Below are 19757 nucleotides of genomic sequence, written 5' to 3'. Positions count from 1 at the left end.
GAACAATACCACCCTAGCCTGCCACTACTTTACACTCTGAGCACTTATTGCAAATGACTGTAAATAACCATGTGACATACTGGGAAATGGCTTCATGAATCTTTATCTTTCATGTAAGTGTATTCACTTGTAGGATTCTTTAAACCACACATCAGCAAAGAAAAACGTTATTAACCAACCAATATAATAACAGTGTCCATTTCTATTAAATAAGCTTACTGGTGCAGTTATTTTATATTTAATATTTTTAGATTTTGGTATGCATTATCCAATCTGATGACCACGTACAAGATGATGTCTAAGTGGATGACACACAGAAATCCAACTTGTATATACTGTCATCTGTTTTATACATATTTCATCTTTGAAATAGCTGGAACATGCACCTGTGAAATGACTCTCAAGACTAACTCAAGGACATTTGAATCACCTGCTTGGTGCTTAGCTATCACCGTGCTTTAGATCATCAGAGTAAGCTGATACAAATACTTCAGAAACTGCATGGCAGAGCTTTGCAACTATTATTAAACCAGATATTGATGACATAATTATGCTTATTTTCATAAAATCTAAATAATCATGCTCTTACTGGAGATCCTGGAAATCCAGGCTCACCGGCTTGTCCTGGTCTACCAGGTTCACCCTAAAGAAAGAAAAAAAAGGAACACATGAAAACTAAGTTCTCTTATCACTCTTCCATGCAAACAAATGAGTGACATTCCAATGTCTGCATTCAGCATATCAGTTTTATAAATATTCTCTTTGCTGAAATGCTTCCAGTAATATAAATTAACCGCACACAGGACTAGCAATGTGTATTAGATTGCAATGATTCCATTAACTTAAACATTTCTTTTTAACAAAGAATTGTGGAAACTTTGATTGAGTCTAAACTGCATCTCAACATCACAAGATGGTGATGCAATGTAGTTTTGCTGTGAATTAATAATGAGGCAACCTTTTGTCATTGTTACATTGACAATCAAGTTATTTTAATTTTCCACAGGAATATTTTAATTTTCCATCTAAAACTGTTTGGGCTATAACTTGTTATTTCTCCTTCTGTTCAGATGTTTTAAAACTTGTATAATTTAATTCTCAATCAGTGAATATTTTCTGTGTGTTTTGATAGCAGAAAAAATGCAGTATGAACTAAATAAGCATATTTTAAAGATTATTCAAAGTCCTCCATAGTCACAACCAAGCATTCTTTTATGCATGAATTAGTTCAAATACATCCAGAACTCTTGACTGGCAGACTATGAAAGGCTTCAGAGAAATAGTTTCTGAATAGAGAAAAGATAAAACTCTTCATAAATGCAATTAAAGAAACTCTTTCAAGTACTGGAAATGGAGCAAGTTGTTTGAGTAATATCTTGACTTGGTTTCACTGCATTGAGGGTTAACCATTTCCTAAGATACTTACGACTGTAACTCTTTGTACAGTTTATTGGCAAAGCAACCATTGCATAAGTTATCGTAAATTTCATCCTAAAATATCTGGCATCTTCAGCTTTTAAGTAATTTCTCAGTTATAAATTACAATTCAGATGGATTTTGCATGCTTTGCAAACAAAGAATATATGTGTATTAGAAAATCCTTAAGCTAAGTGACTTCATAACTTCTGTTGTGCAGTTATGTGTATGAATATATGTTTAATAGATAAATACAATATGTAAGCATATGTATATGTACATACTCATGGGTATAGTCATAAATTCAGTTATGGGTATAATCAGTTACTACAAAACCAAAAATTTTTAACTAGCAAAGCTTTATTGTTCAAATACAGGTGTATATTATCATTACAATTCCCTTTCTCATCATGCACTCCCAAAGCTTTTGTTAGAGGAGATGCCTCCAATTGTCCCATCATAACTGTAGTACGTTATTATGTCTGGTTTCAAGAAAGACATCTCAATTGAAGGGCTAGCTGAAGCAAGAAATAATAAAGAGATGATGCTTTAACCTTAGGTATCATGGTGACATGCAAGGAAAAGAAAGGAGGGTTCTGAAAGAGAACACATCTTTTGCTAAGGATTATAGTTATCATACTGGACTTAATTAGAAGTATGGTTACAAAGAAAAGGAAACATAAAAGTTGTTAGAACACGCACATCTGCTGGTTAGTCACTGTGCCAGAGAAGCCAATATTTGTTTTATTAAAAATAAAACAAAATATGAAGAATAACAAACTTACATCTTCACCAGGTTTGCCTGGAGGTCCTTCTGGTCCACGAGAACCAACTGGACCCTAAGAAATAAATACATTTGTTGAGAATTCAGCCATCACTAACATCTGTGTGTTTCATTTGATAATCTTTGTTTATAAGAACAGATGTAGAAAAAAGTTGATTTTATGTCTAAGCATATCTTCCTACTTAATTTTGTAGTGCTCTTTCTAACCATCCTGCCTCTAAGAAACATGCATTAAGTTATATAAAAATATAGGAGAGATTCTTTAACAGGAAAAAAAAAAAAATAAGTTGCTGTTGTTCTAAAGTCATAGCAAGGACTGCAAAGAGGCACCTTTCAATGCTGTTTCAGCAATGTCCAGGGAGAGAGGGCTATCGTCTCATCAGGGTATAGCTAACAGTGGTGACAGCACTGTAGACTCAAAAGAACCTGGTCTATGCTCTTGTTTTTACCTTCTAGTCATTATATCACCTCCAGAAAACAAATATTCTTATCTTTCTTTGTCTGAGTTACCTGAGCATGTATGGGGTTACTAGTGCTCAGTTCTGTGGTGTAAAAGTAACAATGATTGTTTAGTACTATAATCACTATCATTCACATTCAAAACAATTAAAATTCACTGATCCAAGACAACATGGTTTGAACATCATAACTCTTGACTGAAATATTAGTTACTTAATAGCTTTTGTCAAAGCAACATAAAAAAAAATCTGTTGTAAAGTAAGGAAGTACAATAAATTGTATTCAGTTTTATTGTAGAAAGGTTTGTATTTATTTGGTCTTACCATAGGTCCTGGATCTCCAGGTTCACCGGGTGGGCCTGTGGGGCCAGCACCACCCTAAAATTAAGAAAAGATGAATACAGTTACAACTTCCAAAAAGTAAAAATATATGGATATAAATTAAAAACCATGATCAGGAAAATCACAGTCCATGAGACAGTCTAGATTCTGATTCAGCACCAGCTCACTTTGCAAAATGAGTGAAAGTCAGATACTAAAATCCCTCAAACTTTAGAGAAGTCCTGAGCCATACACAAATCCTACTGGAAGCTAACATCATACCAATACTGAAACTAGAACTGAACAGTCAGCATTTTCATTGGTGTTTCCTCATTAAAAATGTGTGTTAGGTTAAAGCCTTTTTACAGTTCTAATAAATTTTTCTCTTTGAGGTAACATGACTGTCTTTAGAAATCTGCCAGAAGCACCACTGCAATTTTAGGACACCGTAATTTCTAGCTTGCAGCAAACAACTCCAAAGAAAAATACTCTGCCACAAATCAAAAACTGAAAGAGACAGCCAGGAATCAATGGCACAGATCACTGCTGGACTGAAGTATTATACAGTGGAGATAAGAGTGATAAAATCTCGCCTATTTTGTTTTAAAAGCAAATAGGCTATACTAAACCCCTTTTCAAATGGAATTGCTGTATATAGAGTGCATGGGGAGCACCCTTGAAAGCAGCATATTTAGATTCACCTCTAGATGAGGATGGATTCAGCCATGCATGAGGATGGACATGTCTCTGAGTTAAGTTCTAGCTACGTACACCAGTTACTATGGACTTTGCCTTCTTTTTTGTCCATTTATCTTAGGTCCCATGAGACAAAGCACTTACTTGTTTTCCTTGGAGACCTTGAGGACCTCTTGGACCCACTGGACCCTATTAAAAACATAACGTATTACACCCTGAAAAATACACTTACTCAAATAACATTCATTCTGCAGAGACAGCTGAATGGCCTGATAGTGACCTCCAAGATAATATTTCCATAGTCAAAGCCTCTGAAAGGTTTTTTACTCGGGAGACAGATGTCATGAAATACAAACAAAATACGTAGAACTGAAATCTTCAAACTCAAAAAAACCCAAAGGGGCATAATTCATTAGCAGCTGAAAATACTGGCTTGCTTTCTTTCTAGAAGGTCACAGTCTCTGATATCAGTAATAAGAACCTGGATGCCTGCATAACTCCACTGCAAAAATGTAAGAATCGGTTGTGAAGAATGGACACACCTTGAATCGAATCTCATTACTTAGATTAATATAATAATAAAATCAATGACAAAATAAATTCATCCAGCTATTCTCAGCCATGAGCAGGAAGATGTACAGATGGAAGGAAGTATTTTCATGAATCATATAAAACATTACAACAGTTTCAAAATGGTTGAGTTTTGCTACAGGAAATTCAAAATTTCCCTTAAAATGTTTCAAGAGATTTTTTAGGAAAAATCTCATGCTTAATTGTAATTTGTACTATGAAGTAAAAATAATGTTCACTGACAATAATTCTTTTGCTTTGAGTAATACAAAGAAAAATACATCAGACATAACTTGTATTTTGACAGAGGCTCACAATTTCTCTCTTCAACACAAAATCCATTGATTTTTTTCCAATTTTTATATTGCATTTAATTTACTTTAATCCTTTTTGCAAAGCCAATGTAAAAGAGTTAGTAATAAGCCAGTTAAAAATTCTAATCAACAGTAAAAACAAAACAAAATCCAGTGGTTCAACTGAGTGATGGTCAGATATTGAGTCTACAAAGAAAGGAAAAACAGATATCCCAGAACATGATGAATCAATACAAAATGTATTAATGTCAGTAACTGAGTTCCAGTAGACTTTAGCAGACTTTGTGTAAGGCTGTAGAGAACCCTAGATTTTGAAAAATAAAGACCTTTAAAGACATATTAAAATGAATCATATTTGGGAATGGCAAAAGAAGAAGGGGCAGTACAAGAGGTGTGATGTCCAAGACACTGAGTGAAAGGAACAAGCAGAATTATGGTGGGCAGCAAAATAAGTAGGACAGACTTGTTATCATTATATGTAAGCAGAGCAAATTTGTAGACAAGAGACATTCATAAAAAAGAAAAGTTCTTTAAAGAAATCAATCTAAAAGTTAATCCTATGGGAGAACATCAGATTATCTTTAGAACCTTTTCTTCTAAATTGCATTGAAACTGAGTTCAAAGGTTACTGGTGGAGACTTAGAAGGAAAATGTTCAGACAGGCAAACGCACAGACAGTGCAATCACTTCCTTAAGGAAGCATGCTATAAATAACAACAAACAGGCTAACAATATCTACAAGCTATTACAATATGATAAACACGTGTAGTGAAAAAAGACAGCAATCAAAAATGACCCTAAGACTTCTAGCAGATACAGCTTAGGGTGGTGAAACAGGTTTTATAGATTGTAAAAAATGTCAGCATTACCACTAAGTCCCCAGTGTACTAGAAGTAAAGGGCATATCTAAACAGGGAGAGATGCTAATGATGAAACTGGAGCCACTGAAGAAATAGAACGTCTCTTTCAAATAATACCAATTACAAAGCTCAGCTTTCAGTTCACAGATGGTTTCAGAAACGTTTTAAAATGCTACTAAAAATAATCTTTGATGTCACAATGTGAAAAAGAAACTTTCAAAGTTACATAATTGTCTGTTCTGCAGTGCTTACTCTGCAGTGACTCAAGAAATGAGAAAAGCAGAAGTTGCTTTTTTTCTGTACCTTACTGATAATAGCTGCTGTATTTCACAAGGGGGGAAGAAGGACAGCAGGAGGGCTAGGGAGAGTGGAAAAAAAGCTTTCATTTTAACAGAAGAATATTTTTTCATTGTTTTCAAACACTGTGTAAAACTGCACTAAAACATTCTGCATATTCATGTTCAATAAGCATATGAAATTGAAGAGGATCCATTCCCCTTTTGGTTTTTGTGCAACATTCCACTTCACACCTGCTTTACAATACAAAGGTAATCTGGTCTTACCACTGCACCAGGCATCAGTCCCATCTGACTACCAAGTCCAGATTTCTCATCCAGTCCTGCCATCTGAGCTGAAAATGGCTGAAAAAAATAATATGTGTGATTTTAGCTGGCAGTCATGTTGATGATTCACAAGGCAAAAACGTATGCAACAGATTCTTCATTCCCTACATTGGCTTTGCAGTACTAACAACTAATTTCTTGTTTTGATCATTAAAATAGAACTGTTCTTTCCTACAAATTTAAGTTGGATGAAGGCTTCAAAGACCAGTTTAATGCATCATCCTATCTGCTTACTATTTTGACTCTACTCTCCTTTATCACTGAACAATGGGAAGAGGACATAAAAAGAGGAAGGCCTCCCATAAATTAATTAGATTTCTTTCACTGCCTTCAAATTTAAATCAGTCCTTAACTTCAAATGCAATATTTTTTCACGTCTTCTAAGACTTTGTTTTGTTTTCACTTACTGTGCTTCAAGTTCAGAAATATCTGAAGATAAATGGAAATGTAGCTGATTTTATCACTGTAAATTAGAATTTTGAGCTTGTTACCTTTAGTCAGCAAAGTTGAAAGGCCACTACTGATCATGTCAATCCACACAGACAAATGAGTTAGAGCAATGAATTGTCAGTGCCTTTCTCTTCTGCCTTTGTGCTTCTTGACATAGCTGAAGTCAACAGTTTTATTTTGCTTCTTTCAGGGCCAGATCTTCACACATGGCAGCTCAGAGCTTAGAATGGCTGAGAAGGACTAACAGCACGAATGTGTATTCAGCCTTTCTATAATTTAGGTCTTGTTTTGCATCAAATTGGTCCCCAAACACACTTTCAAAAAAGCTAGAGACTTCAGAGACAAGAATACAAACCAAAAATCACTTAAAGCTCTGACTACACCTATTCTTCTATATTTCCTAGGTAAATCTATGAAGAATGGGGGTCTAGCACCCATCCTGGTTCTTCTGTAATTCTAAAGGATTCCTCTGTGCTGGAGAAATTCCCTTGGGCTGTTTCTGCTGGATTTAGGACCATTTGGAAAGGTGTTTAAGTCCAGAAACACTGCCCAAAATTGCAGGCTGTTGGCCTGACTTCAGTATTTCAGCTTTTTGTAAATATAACTCCCTGGTTGTTTCAGGAACAATGGAGTGAAAAATCAAGACAGATATCCTCAAAACAGTAACAAACGTGTAACTGAATATACTTGAAAACCTCAAACACGTATTTCATTATCAACCATAATTAATCTTCCACATAATTTGTGAAAAAGATGTCTTGCAGAACACCTCATTTGTATCTAGGCTGGCTAGCATTGCTTTTCACAGATCATTATTGACTTAGTCATCTAACATTTGGCCTGAATAATTCCAGCAAGAAGTAATCCACCTTTTTGTTAAGAACTAGACCAAACCACATTTTAATTGCTTTTGCTGGTTATTAAAATCCCTCTGAAATTTTTCTTTTCTGTGTTCCTAATTTGGTCTTCTACTTTCTCTGTACTACTGCCCTGATCCCTTGGGTCTAAGTCAAGTGGAATTAACAGAACCCCACTGAGGGTTTTAGATTGGGCACCTTGGCTTTTCTAGATGCTAAAATACACTGTGAAAGGTGTGTCTTTTCAGAGTTTTCTCAAGTTCACCTTGTCCAAGTCATTAATCATCTCTGTTGGCAGAATCTGCACTGCTGCTAGCTGCATTCCATAATGACTGAAGGACAAGAACTGCTGGCACAACATTGCAAACCAAATGGCTATGGCCTAGGCCATGGAAGAGGTTATATGCTGTGCATCTGCAAAAGGCTGATTCTGTGAGATGCTGCATATTCACTGAAGCAAACAGAAGTTACTTTGTGTGTCATGTAGATCTGGTCCACCATTCACCTGACTTTCTACTAAACCAAGTGTAAAACTTACCCTGCTCAGTCCATCTGGTCCTTGGTGGGTAGGATGTCCTGGAGGACCAGGATCACCAGGCTGGCCAGGGATACCAGGTTCCCCATCAATTCCTTGAGGACCACGTGGACCCTAGAAAGAAAATAAGAAATGCAAACATTGCATGAAGGTTTTTATTAAAAGCATCAAGCCGAACAGTTGTCTGCCAGTTATGTGACAAACCTGTATTTCCACAAAAAGATCTTCAACCAAACAACATCCCTCAACACCTGTTCTCAGCTTCGGATCAGAAGCACTGGCTAAAAATCAGTCACACATCCAACACACAAGTAAATTGCAGTAATTTCTCTCGAGGCTCTTTTAGATGCCCAGGCTCCCTATCATTCCATCTTAGAGTATATTACTCCTGAAAAAAAATATTTGGCTTTGCACACAGTATAAGAATATCAAGAATTTATTTATAAAATACAGATAGCTCAGATGAGTATATGTACATATACATACATAGGAAATTCCAGTAAGGCTGGATGTTTGTAGCCTCCTGACATCATGAATGGTTTAGACAGCTCACACCATTGCTGAATTGTCAACACAGCTACACTACTGAAAATGCAGACTAGCTGCCCCAGTGCCAGTTTTACCTGTAACTAGCATTTGCAGAATAAGCTGGGAAGCCATCCCATTGCTCCCATTTTGATCACTCAGTTTTGATTTCTAATCTGCATCCTTCTTATCTTGTATCAGAACCAAAATTAAATATAGAAGCAGCTGGCAAAACATTGGTGATACAAAATCTATAGCAATAAGGCCAATACAGATAAACTTCAAAAATAAATAAGGACTTTAAAGTGCTTATTATTGTTGCCTCCTTCACGAGGAGAGAATGCTGGAGTAAAGTGAGCAAAAAGTTTATACTGTATAATAAGCTCATTTACTTTAAGGATCCTTAAACACAAAACTTCAGAAGCCTAGCTCAGTGAGCCGTCATTAAAAACACAACTACAATCAGATAGACTGTTTTTATTTCTAAGTGATGAGGGCTGTGTTTCCTTGCAGTCTGTGACACATTTCAGCGGAGTTTAGGGACTGAACTAGTATAGTTTGCATGTTAATGAAAAGGCATTCCCTTGGGAAAGGCTACAAAGACATTGGGATATTGACCACAGGATTCCCAGAAACTTCCAGTGAATGAGTTAATTTTTTCCTCTTAATTCTCAATGAATCTGCATGGTCTGAAAGTCTTATGAGCCTGGCAATCAGGGGAAAATCTTTTTTCTTGTCAGATGAGCATGCATACACACACACACACACACACACACGTACTCTGATACAGAATCTCTGTATTGAATAGATTGCAGAGAGAGTATTGAAACAGATAAGCAGATTCTTGCATGTTGGACAGAAACAGAAGGTTCTATCAAAAAACTTTATTATTTACCATTTTTTATAAACAGAAGCACACACTGCCAAACCTTAAAGTCCATGCTGTCTAAAGAGGAACAGTATAAGGTATTAACTTGAAATCTTTGTTTTTGAAAACAAAAAAAAGCAAAGCTAAGCATTAGGGAAAAACATGTTTGCCAATAAACAATTAAGCAAGCTTCTATAAAATGGCTACTGACTGTCAATATCTAGACCAAAGCACCTTAACAAAACCTGATTCAGAAAAAAGGGCAAAACCTCATCTCCCAGACAAATCAGTCTTGTTGTAAAATATCTCAAGCTAAGAATGCCAAAACTGAAACACCAAATAAGCAACTGTGTCTTTAAATGATGGCCATGATACGTATCTTTTCTCTCCAGATATTTTAACTATCCTACAGTCCCTAACTCCTTCTCAGTAAATAGAACTTAAGTCAAACAAAGTCCAAGCCTTATGCCAAAGGCACAAATACACTGCGGTGAAGGAAGACATAAGACTAAGTGTATTTTTTTTTTAATTACCAAAAATCAAACTGTTTCAAGCAACACAGTAAACTTTCTTCCCCAGAACCCCCTAAAACCCAGGAAAAAATGTTTGTATTTGTAGATGGTAACTATCCAGTGCTATATTGCCAATATTTACTGCTTTATTTTTATAGAATCTTGCTTATATGTATAATATAATGCTTATATGTATGCTTAAAAGTATAAAACATTTTCCTTCACCAGCTCAAGGTCAATGAAAAGGTTTTAAAAAAATCCCACGTGGGCCACAAGGGGGCATCCTTTAAACATGCACACAGTTGAGTGAAACTAATTATTCTGGACCATCACTGCAGCTACTCAGGAAACGCTATTACAGATTTTGCCTATGAGGGAATAATGAGAGGAAATGCAGTTTCCAGGAGAGCGCTTTCAGATGGCTCTATCTTACAGCTACTGCAACCACTATCTAGTGTAAAACCATACTGAAACAAAACATGTTGATGGTTCTCAGCATGCTTAATCTTACTTTCTGTCTTCCAAAAATCATTCGTAATCACATGAAATTGTGTCATGCTCCAAAACTCCCCTTCCCAAGATGCATTTTGTAAATCCATGTATGTTATTCCCTGGGTATTTATCTCTCATTGTAACACTAACAAAGAATTTGATGGCCACATTAGAAGTGAAAAACATGTATATATTCCTGATTTTACTTTTAAGTCCGAATGTCCTGCTTTGGTAAAATACAGAGAGATTCATAGCACAGGTGAGTGCCTACTGCTCACCAGTTAATAGGACCCAGTTAAAAGAAACAAAAAAGCACAAACAAACAAAAGGCTTCAAAACATGCTTAGAGGTTCTGTAGTATCACCAGTCAGGAATGCATTGGCTGAAATGAATTTTATAAAGGCATACCTGCTCAATGAGCTATTTAAAAAGACTTGCAAACAATTTGTGGAGAGCTTTTCATATTATAAATGGCAGGTGTGACTTAACAGTTTTTTTTTTTCCCCCTCAAGTGAAAAATGGATACCCAGCACTAGTAGGCATTCCACATCTAAAACACTGCTCTGTGCTCTCTGATCTGCACTCTGAGATTTAATTGTCTGACATACACATACAGCTCACCAAAACCTCTGACAGAACATTTTCAAAGGAGCTGACTGGTTCCTAACTCCCCTGAAAGCAGTATTAGTAATCTGTTTCAAAGGAACTCAAACTTGTCACAGGCTTCTGAAATCCTAAATGTTTCTAGCCACCACTCTAGAAAGAAATGCGAAATGTACGTATGGGACAGAGTTAGAAATTATTTAGTGTCTCATTGACAACATGGCACATTGACAAAGCACTTTAGATGTCTCTGTAAACTCACTCAAGATTCCTCTACACACTGCAAGATTTCACAATTACTCCACCAATTCTTTTATGCATCTTCATAGTTATTCATCATACAAACATCTTATGGTGATCTAGACAGCAGCAGTGGCTTGGCATCTTTCTCAAAGAGGCTACACACTCATTCCACTTCTTTACAAGTAGTGTCATGACCATCTATGGACAACAGTGATTCACTGGGGAAACAGTGGAAAGGAGTTAATTTAAGGCCTATGGCCTAAAACTCATGTCTGTTATTCAGGCAAAATATGTTAAGTATTGGCTTACACTCTACGCAGGGACAGGAAAATATCCAGATAGAAATTAAAATGATATAACTCCTTAAAACCTGTTAAAAGCGGCTTCTGCATTTTTACCTAGCTTTTTTAATAGGAACACGTCGTCTTCGGTATATTCAGCACTCCCTTTCGGCCTTTCTGTGGTTCTCCACATGCAGACGCTGAAATTCCCTTATGAAGTCTTTATTTCCACTGAGCAATCTTGATTATATTATTCATCAGCATACCAACATATGTGATCACATACTAACTCCTACTAACTTCCTGAGCTCTGTCTTCTATTCTGAAATACTCTGAGCCTTAGAGTTAATATTACTTCTGATACACAGTAGTCACCAGTAAAAAGTTAGCAAGTACTTAAACAGAGGAACGTGATGTTCCAGAGTTTTGCCCTTCTTTTTTTTCTAAATCCTGGAGAAAGTTGTACTCTCACACACTACTTTGGGTAACTGCTGAAAAATCAAGGATTTAGTGGAAATACTTCTAAGCCTAGGTCAGTTTTCTCCAAATATTCAGGTTTCAAGCTAATCAGAGAACAGTGAGATATAAACATTTTTATGTTTGTTCGCTGATTCTTGGGAGATACAAGGAAAGTACTTGGAACTCTAGAAGACAAGGAAACAGTTTAAAGCAATTTAACCTTTTGAGGTTAGTCCAGTACTTAATTTCTGAAAATATTTAATAACTTACAGGTCTTCCCTTAGGTCCTCGTTCTCCTCGGGGTCCTTGTGAACCTGGAGGTCCCTAGAAGAAAGATTAGAAATATTAATTACCTTTTTACCTAGCTAGTGATTTACAAAGCTCTGAAAATATAAAGTGCAATTCTTATCTGAAAATTTATTTGTGGCTCTTTTTTTCCACATGATCATAAATAAAAGGGTTACAGTCACGGAGTACTCACGATTTCTTCTCAATTGTATATTGCCTGAAGGGAGTAGAACCAGGATGCAAAGACCTACAAAATGATTTCATGTCTCGTGCTCTAGACCTCAATTTAGCAAAGGCTTTCTGAATGCTGGGGGATCCTAACATTGAGATGCACAATTTTGAGGCACCCTCTCTGCTAGTCCAGATCTGCTCTCCGCTTATCTGCACCCAGGCAGCATACTGCATCTCCTTTTACTAAAAGGATCCCTGCTAGAGAAACTCTCCTCAGCAACAGCCTTGCACTACAGGTCCTCAGACATGTATGTGCTACAAAACATACATCCATTCACTTATGGCATGGGGCTAACCTGGCACTAGTACAGAATCCTGTAATCTTGTTACCTCCTCAAGTCCAGCAGCTTTGCACACAGTACCCTCTAAAGTCATGAAACATTCCTCCTGCACATCATATTCGTGATACAAAACAGAAATGGCAGAAACTGGGAAATACTATCATCAGAGAAACAAGTTCAGAAATTACTCACGGCCGGTCCTGGGCGGCCTCGTATTCCTGAAACCTAAAGAAGGCAATATAAATGAAAATTACTGCATAGCATTAGGGATATATTTCTCATGACTATCCTGCATGAAACTAGTTACTGAAAAATAAATAGTGGCAGGGAAAATTAAGATACCTAGCAAGCTGTAAGGCTTTTTGAAAAAAAGAAATTTTTTTCTTGGTTCTCTCTTCTCAGTTTTGGAGCTTTTCTATAAGCAGCATGAGCAAAATCTTGGAAGTACCATAGTTATTTTGTATAAAAATGAAAATAACTAAAACTAAAGATTCTATAAACCCTTAGAAAAAAAGTTTAAATGAATAAGTGAATGACAATGATTTAGTCTCCATTTCTCTATTTTTTATTTATATCTTTCCATGATAGAAAGTGATAAAAATAAAGGTGGAAAGTGAGAATTTATTTACCAGTTTTCCCTAATATTTCTGCACTGTCCAAATACTAATTTACCATTACATCTCCACAAAATTCTAACTACAAAAAATAAATATTATGAGAGATTTAACTAACATTTTTTTCCTGAAATTCAATTGACAGGAATTTCCAATGTCACACATGTGAAACAGAGCAATTCATTTCATTGCTTTAATACCCCATACATTTTTATTTTCTTTTGTTAATTACTGCAATTCTGCTGTAAAGCACTGAAAATTTATGCTTTCAGAGAGTGCTGATAAGTGAAGAAAAATGGACTTACAGGTGGTACTATTCCAGGTTCTCCTTTTTGCCCCTGTAGAAAGATACAAAAACATATCGGATGGCATATAATTGATGACATATATTTAACAGTAATGGTTACAGCAATATGGTCACTGCCACGTGACAAATGGTGAGGCTCTTCTACTGTTATACAACTGAGACTAAACTGAAATACCTGCAATAGCTAATCCATATTTTTAATGAGTATGGACACTGTGTGGTTAAATGAAGGTTATAAACTAACAGAGTTTCTGCAACTGCATAACATACTGGCTGAAAGAAGAGTCAAACTAAAAAATTACCATGATTTTCTTAATTACTAAAAAGCATGTTGTAGTTCTGTTATTGCCCAATTTGATTCATAGGCAATGCGGAGCACACAGAACAAATCAAAAGCATTCAGATACCATTTCTTCAAGGTATTAAACTAGAACGCATCACATCATCAAAACCTATGGACATAAAAAACCTGCATGTCTGTCTGCACTGTAAGGACAGAACAGAATACATACTGTATAGCATAGCTATAGCTAACAGTGCCCAGACTAAACTTCCACGTGTGGCACTTTGACTCAGGCAGACCCACCTCCTGTACAGCCTTCTGTGGTAAGCGACACTCACACGGCCTTGGGCAAGAGTTGCCAATGTTTTACTTAGCATTGACTTAGCAAAGCCATGATGGTATGCAACCTGCACTGCCTGGCCTGAATTATTACCATAGTGAAATTAAAAAAGGTGCTGAAAAGATGTTTTGAGCATGATTTTATACACATAAATAGGGCTAAGGAGCATCTTTATGGTACTGTGTAATATTCCAGTGATTTATACCAAAATTCCATTTATTCATTGCCAAGTATATAAAATAATGAAATACAACAGCAAATGCAAGAAAAATTTCTTATTAAAAACATTATTTAGATCAAACAGCAGTGTAAAACTAGTACAAAAACTTGAATTACTAAGTTTAACTTTGTGCTGCAGTTCATCATATCAGTGCTTTGGGATACCAGCTAGAAGGTGGAACAGTTTCTGGGTATGTTTGCCAAGCAGTCAAAGGTGTCCTTTAAGCTCCTGTAAACACACCTGATCTCAGGTACCGATAAGCAGAGGGGCTGCAAAACCTGCCTACCGGTTGTGCATGATACCTAAGTGGTGACAATGGCCTGTGTGCAGTGTTACCACAACTGTGCTGTTACTGATACATGAATTAGGGAGTTTAAAGCTAACCTAAGGAAGCCTTGACAAGCTGCAGTAACAGCATGGACCACAGTACAGATGTACTGGCTGCGCAAAGTTTTAACAAATAGAGCAGGAATGTTTAAAGAAGGATTGCATTAGCTACTGCACATTAGGCAGCTAAGTCTCATCAAAAACCAAGTTGAAAGTCCTAACAGTCTGGATCCTAATGACCTAGTGGTCCCTTTCCTCATTCTGTGGTACTGCTAGAGATCAAACAACCAAACTACTTAAACTGGGATTTCTTTAAAGTAGACTGTAGGGATTTTCAGCCAAGGTATTCTCTATATTAAGACCTTTTTTTTTGCCTGAGTCCCGAGTCCCCAGATTTTTTTCCATTTGGGCTCCTATCTCCTAACCACTGAGGAAGGACAAGAGAAAAGACCACATGGATTTCATTAATAACCTGGTGTATTGTTTTCTGATATTTAATTGTGCGTATTAACATATATTAAGTGTTTTTACAAGAGCATATATATAATTTCTGTGAAGTGCTTCAAGGAGATGTGAAAGACTTTAATATTTGTAATACATTTTTTCAAAAATTTAAAACGAAATCTTACCTTTCTTCCTCTACCTACTAAAATGAACAAAAGAAAAAAAGAGAGGTAATTAATGTTTATACTCTGAGAGACAGAACATGAAAAGAATTGTATCAAGGTGTTACAACTAGAACCATCCACCATCTTGGATGCACAGAAGATGGAGCAGGAATAAGTTCACAGGAGTGCATACAGTCCCTGTTCAAGGGTGAGCAAGGTTTTGAATGTTGTTCCCTGATCCTCAGCCTTTTTCAGTGTTGCACAGAGTAAGACAAAGCACTTTAGGAAAGCAGAATATCTTGTGGGGAACTTTTAGAATCTTTTACCACTAGCCTAATGCTTGGCAATGAAGATGAAAGGAGTTTTATTACTGACTTGAACACAAGAAATGTCTAACAGGAACCTACAACATGACAGTAAGGAATCCTGGAATGTATCTATAATGCTCGTGTATCTGTTGGGTCTATTAGCATTGGCCTAATGCCTCCCAAAACACAGCAGGTTGCACCATCTGTTTATTAATGCTTGCCACATCTTGTTCCACTGCTCAATTATGCAAGTCCCTACTATGGTCTCTTTATCACTACTTCATTCTATATTAAGCTAATCAACAGCAATTATATCCCTTGTAAAAATTGCTTTAATTATTATATGTTGAATGTAGTTCAAATAATGTAATGCAATTAAAACTCATTAATATTGTGTAAGTTCAGAGATTTTTCGCTTAGGAAAATTTGGGGGTGACTGCCCGATCCAAGTATGTCCATGAATAAAAAATTGACTGGAAAAAACAAAATCTTTAAGGTATATTACAGAAAGTATACAAACAGGGTGTTCAGAATACTTCCTACAATTTTTGTTCTTATGTCTCAGAAGTGGTTTGCATTAACCTTGGCTAAATGTTAAAATGGCTTCAAGAATTGGGTATCCGTACTTCCACTTTGGGGAAACCTTACACTGAAACAATGTTTACATTTATTCATCTATAAAGTATGGAGGGGCCAGGAATTGAGCATTTTGCCAAACCATGCACTTATTTTCTTATATATCTTTAATATATTCATTTTTTTAGTTCCAGACGAACCAGAAGAGGAACACAGAATTCAACCTCCTTGAAATATCAAGATGGAATTCAGATCAACCTTTTAATTATAAAGCCTTTGGACTTGTATCAGATTGCTAGTCAGAAGAGAACATTCTCCAGAGCCAGCTCAGGTGCAACCTTAGATGAAAAATAACCGCCAAGTATTGATTTTCTGCAGATTTAAACCTTTACTATGGAAATACTATTAGAGTATCCCAAGGTTCCTACTTCTTTGGGTTGATTTTAGAGAACTTTACCTTCAGCACTAATCTTGCTGCATATTCAGACTTCAAACTGGGAGCAGATGTAGATTTAAACACCTTCTCCTTGACCCATTTTGAATCACAGCAGCAGAGCAAACATCTTTCAGAAGGCCAGCCTGGCTAGCTCTCCTTTCCAAAAAGCAAACTGAAAGCAATCTTACCAACGGTCGTGTCAAAATTATGCGTTGTATGGGGACACACAGGGCAGCACTCTCCTGAGGGCACCTGCGGGTTCTCACATTCTAGGACATCTTGACACTGGATTTCATCACACAGTATAGCTCCATTGTCACAGACACAGATCTGGCATGGTGAGGGCTTCCAAATATCCCTGTTCAGGTACATCTGGCCATTCTGAGTGCAGGCTATTTCTTCAACATCTTCTCCTAGGAAAGGACAGAGAATACAGAATGGATTTTCCAACTGTGAAACCAGAGGAGGAGTAGGTCTGGACAAGCAAAGAGCATGTTTAGAATTCAAAAGCAGCATCATATACATGAAAAGAAAAACCACCATCATTTCTGAGGTCACTGTTAGGGTCTTTAAAACATCGTTCATCTTAAATTTCTTTCCTATCTTACCACCATATTTCTTGATCAGGAAAAAAAAAAGTCATCTTAGAGTGCACAAAACCACCACAGTATATGGTCTCAAATGAATATTGTCTTATGAGTCTTTGAATGTCATTCTGCTCAGTGGGGTACTAACTTTGTGTTGAGGAATTCCTGCCATGTGCCAGCTCTTTGTAACTCTTGTGCACAGCATTAGAGAAGGCTGACGAGGAAAAAGAGCCTGTGATACTTTTTTAAGAAACTGCAAACATCAGCTACTTGCTGCAGCAGGTACTTTACACAGCCAGACTCATGGTAGTGTTGCACAGACACTCGTGGCACAGGGTTCATTAAAAAGTAAGAACTCATTTATTGGGATCTTGGCAGAGGGTAATATTGACATGGTGAATAGAGTCTCCCAAACATGTCAATTGCTGTCCACTTGCAATGGCAATCTCCATCGTAAGGGTCCTTGCAGTGGCACCCTTCAGCTGGATGAGGAGAGGCTCCTCGAACCACTGATTTTGCTCAGTTCCTGTAATCCAGCAGGTTGTGGTCCTACACAATCATCCCAGCACATACATAATTCAATACTATTAATATATCTCAACTATGTATGAATTATTTCTTAAATATCTCAACTATATATCAAAGACTGTCCTACACGACAATTTCTGCAGGAACAGCTTTTACTGACTATTCACAAATGTCCTACCTACGTACATATTTTCACATTTCTATAGAGGTCATCATATTTTATTAAAGTTACACATCTTTAAGAGACTTTTCTAGGTTGAATTTCTTTTTCTATCTCTTCTTTTTAATGTTCTGACAGAACTTAGAAATTTCAAAAACTTCCCATTTCACTGAGGGCAGGATACTAGTGGACACAACAGTCCCTGTACATACTGTTACATTCATAGCTAAGTCCATGCCTTTGTTTTCTTCCTCTTGTGTAGTCAAATACACCAAATACATGGATTTTTTTTTAACCACGAGGTGAGCATCTGTCAATATCCTCCCCTCCCCCCAAAATATGGTATGCCTGATAAAGAATTAAAAAATCAAGTAAAGTGAAAACTTTTCTTTGGGTGTCCAACATTTTAAAGAATGTCCTATTAGCAGAAAAGACATAGTTTTGCTTTGGCCCAATGAATATTTCATTCTCTGTACAAAGAAAACAAACTCCAACAAAAGGAATCAACTATCTCCAGACTGTCCCTAAGCATGGGTCACAAACCTGCAAACCAAGAACCTCAGTGGAAGATTCTCCCCGCCCATGTCATACACAGTAAAGCTTTCAAGCAGAGTCTCCTGCACCCCAAATGATTGTCCTAACCCCTAGGATACTGTGGAGAGGTTTAATCTTACCCTGGATGGAAATTCCATCTAACCACAGAAACCTTCTCATCAACAATGTCTTTGAAACTGGTACAATTCAGTTAAATCATTATCTGGTAAATTCCAACCGACTCTTAATTTCTAACTGAACTAAGCCTGGAAATAGGAGCAATTATACATACATAAATGAAACACATCCAAGTAGTCAAAGATCATAACCATTATTTTAGAAAAACTGTTACTAAGGTAAAAATTAACAGCCTTTAAGCACAATGTCAGTTTCACTCTTCTCTACATTATTGTCATAATTTAAACCAGATGTAAACAGAAAATCATGAAGTAATAAATATGAACAGATTTGGTATTGCAGCTTCATGACTTAAGTACAGTTATTCTGTCAATCTCAAAGCTAGGAGAAATGGAACAGATGTGGCATTAACTGTTGCCTGCCGTCATTAGTTTCTGAAGCTTTCAGACAGAAACTGAAAACCAAATATATGCCCAGTCAACTCCTCTCCTCAATTGGTTTATCACACAAACTGACAAAATGACTCTAAGGGGTGCTGCAGAAGCTCAGGAGGAAATGTTTTCAGTGTGAAGTAAAGACATCAACCAAGTTTGCTGTACAGTCCATTTATGACACTGTGGAATCATTTTCCAAACTACAGAATGTATTCTGGAAAGCATTCTTCTCACTTCTCCCTTGTGTGCATGACATAACACATTGTCTGACATATTTAGCCTTTTTCCCCAGATGTCTGGCATATGGTCTATGTCTTCCTTCACATATCACCAGTAGAATTCATTGTGCTGTTCAGAAGAGCAGCAGTTTGCATAAATGAAATTTTTAAGTTACTGAGTCCAAAGTCAGCATTCTGTCATAACTTCAAATAAACCACATAGCAACTGCTTTGGCAAACGAGAGTTGAGCCAGATGGTGACTAGCTTCTGCCTGAGTCCTGCTCAGTGACTCACTGAGAGAAGGAGAGAGACAGACGGAGAGAAAAAAGAGCACATACTAACTTCTGGAAATATATATAGTCTGTTTTCCTGTCAGATTGCAGGTATGCTGATAATAAAGAAGTTGCAATACTTCCAGAAAGTACATTTTTAATCCTACTATCCTTTGATCATGTTCCAGCTTCTAGTCTT

General features: G+C 36.6%; 1 protein-coding gene across 1 annotated transcript in view; it reads right to left on the bottom strand.

Annotated features, from left to right (window-relative positions):
* The window catches only part of COL5A2 (collagen type V alpha 2 chain), a 115845-nt gene that overhangs the window by 39336 nt on the left and 56752 nt on the right, over window positions 1–19757 (bottom strand). The window contains exons 2-12 of the mRNA XM_013960576.2: window positions 16875–17099; window positions 15388–15404; window positions 13587–13619; window positions 12860–12892; window positions 12138–12191; window positions 7888–7998; window positions 5983–6060; window positions 3820–3864; window positions 2983–3036; window positions 2202–2255; window positions 590–643 (exon numbers count right to left, since the gene is read on the bottom strand). Of these exons, the coding sequence (XP_013816030.1) occupies window positions 590–643; window positions 2202–2255; window positions 2983–3036; window positions 3820–3864; window positions 5983–6060; window positions 7888–7998; window positions 12138–12191; window positions 12860–12892; window positions 13587–13619; window positions 15388–15404; window positions 16875–17099 (758 nt within the window). The remainder of the gene's footprint in view (window positions 1–589; window positions 644–2201; window positions 2256–2982; window positions 3037–3819; window positions 3865–5982; window positions 6061–7887; window positions 7999–12137; window positions 12192–12859; window positions 12893–13586; window positions 13620–15387; window positions 15405–16874; window positions 17100–19757) is intronic.

This window comes from Apteryx mantelli, chromosome 6, assembly GCF_036417845.1.
Source record: "Apteryx mantelli isolate bAptMan1 chromosome 6, bAptMan1.hap1, whole genome shotgun sequence".
Lineage (NCBI taxonomy): Eukaryota > Metazoa > Chordata > Aves > Apterygiformes > Apterygidae > Apteryx > Apteryx mantelli.
The sequence above is the reverse complement of the archived record's forward strand: the minus strand, read 5'-3'. Positions and strand labels throughout refer to the sequence as shown.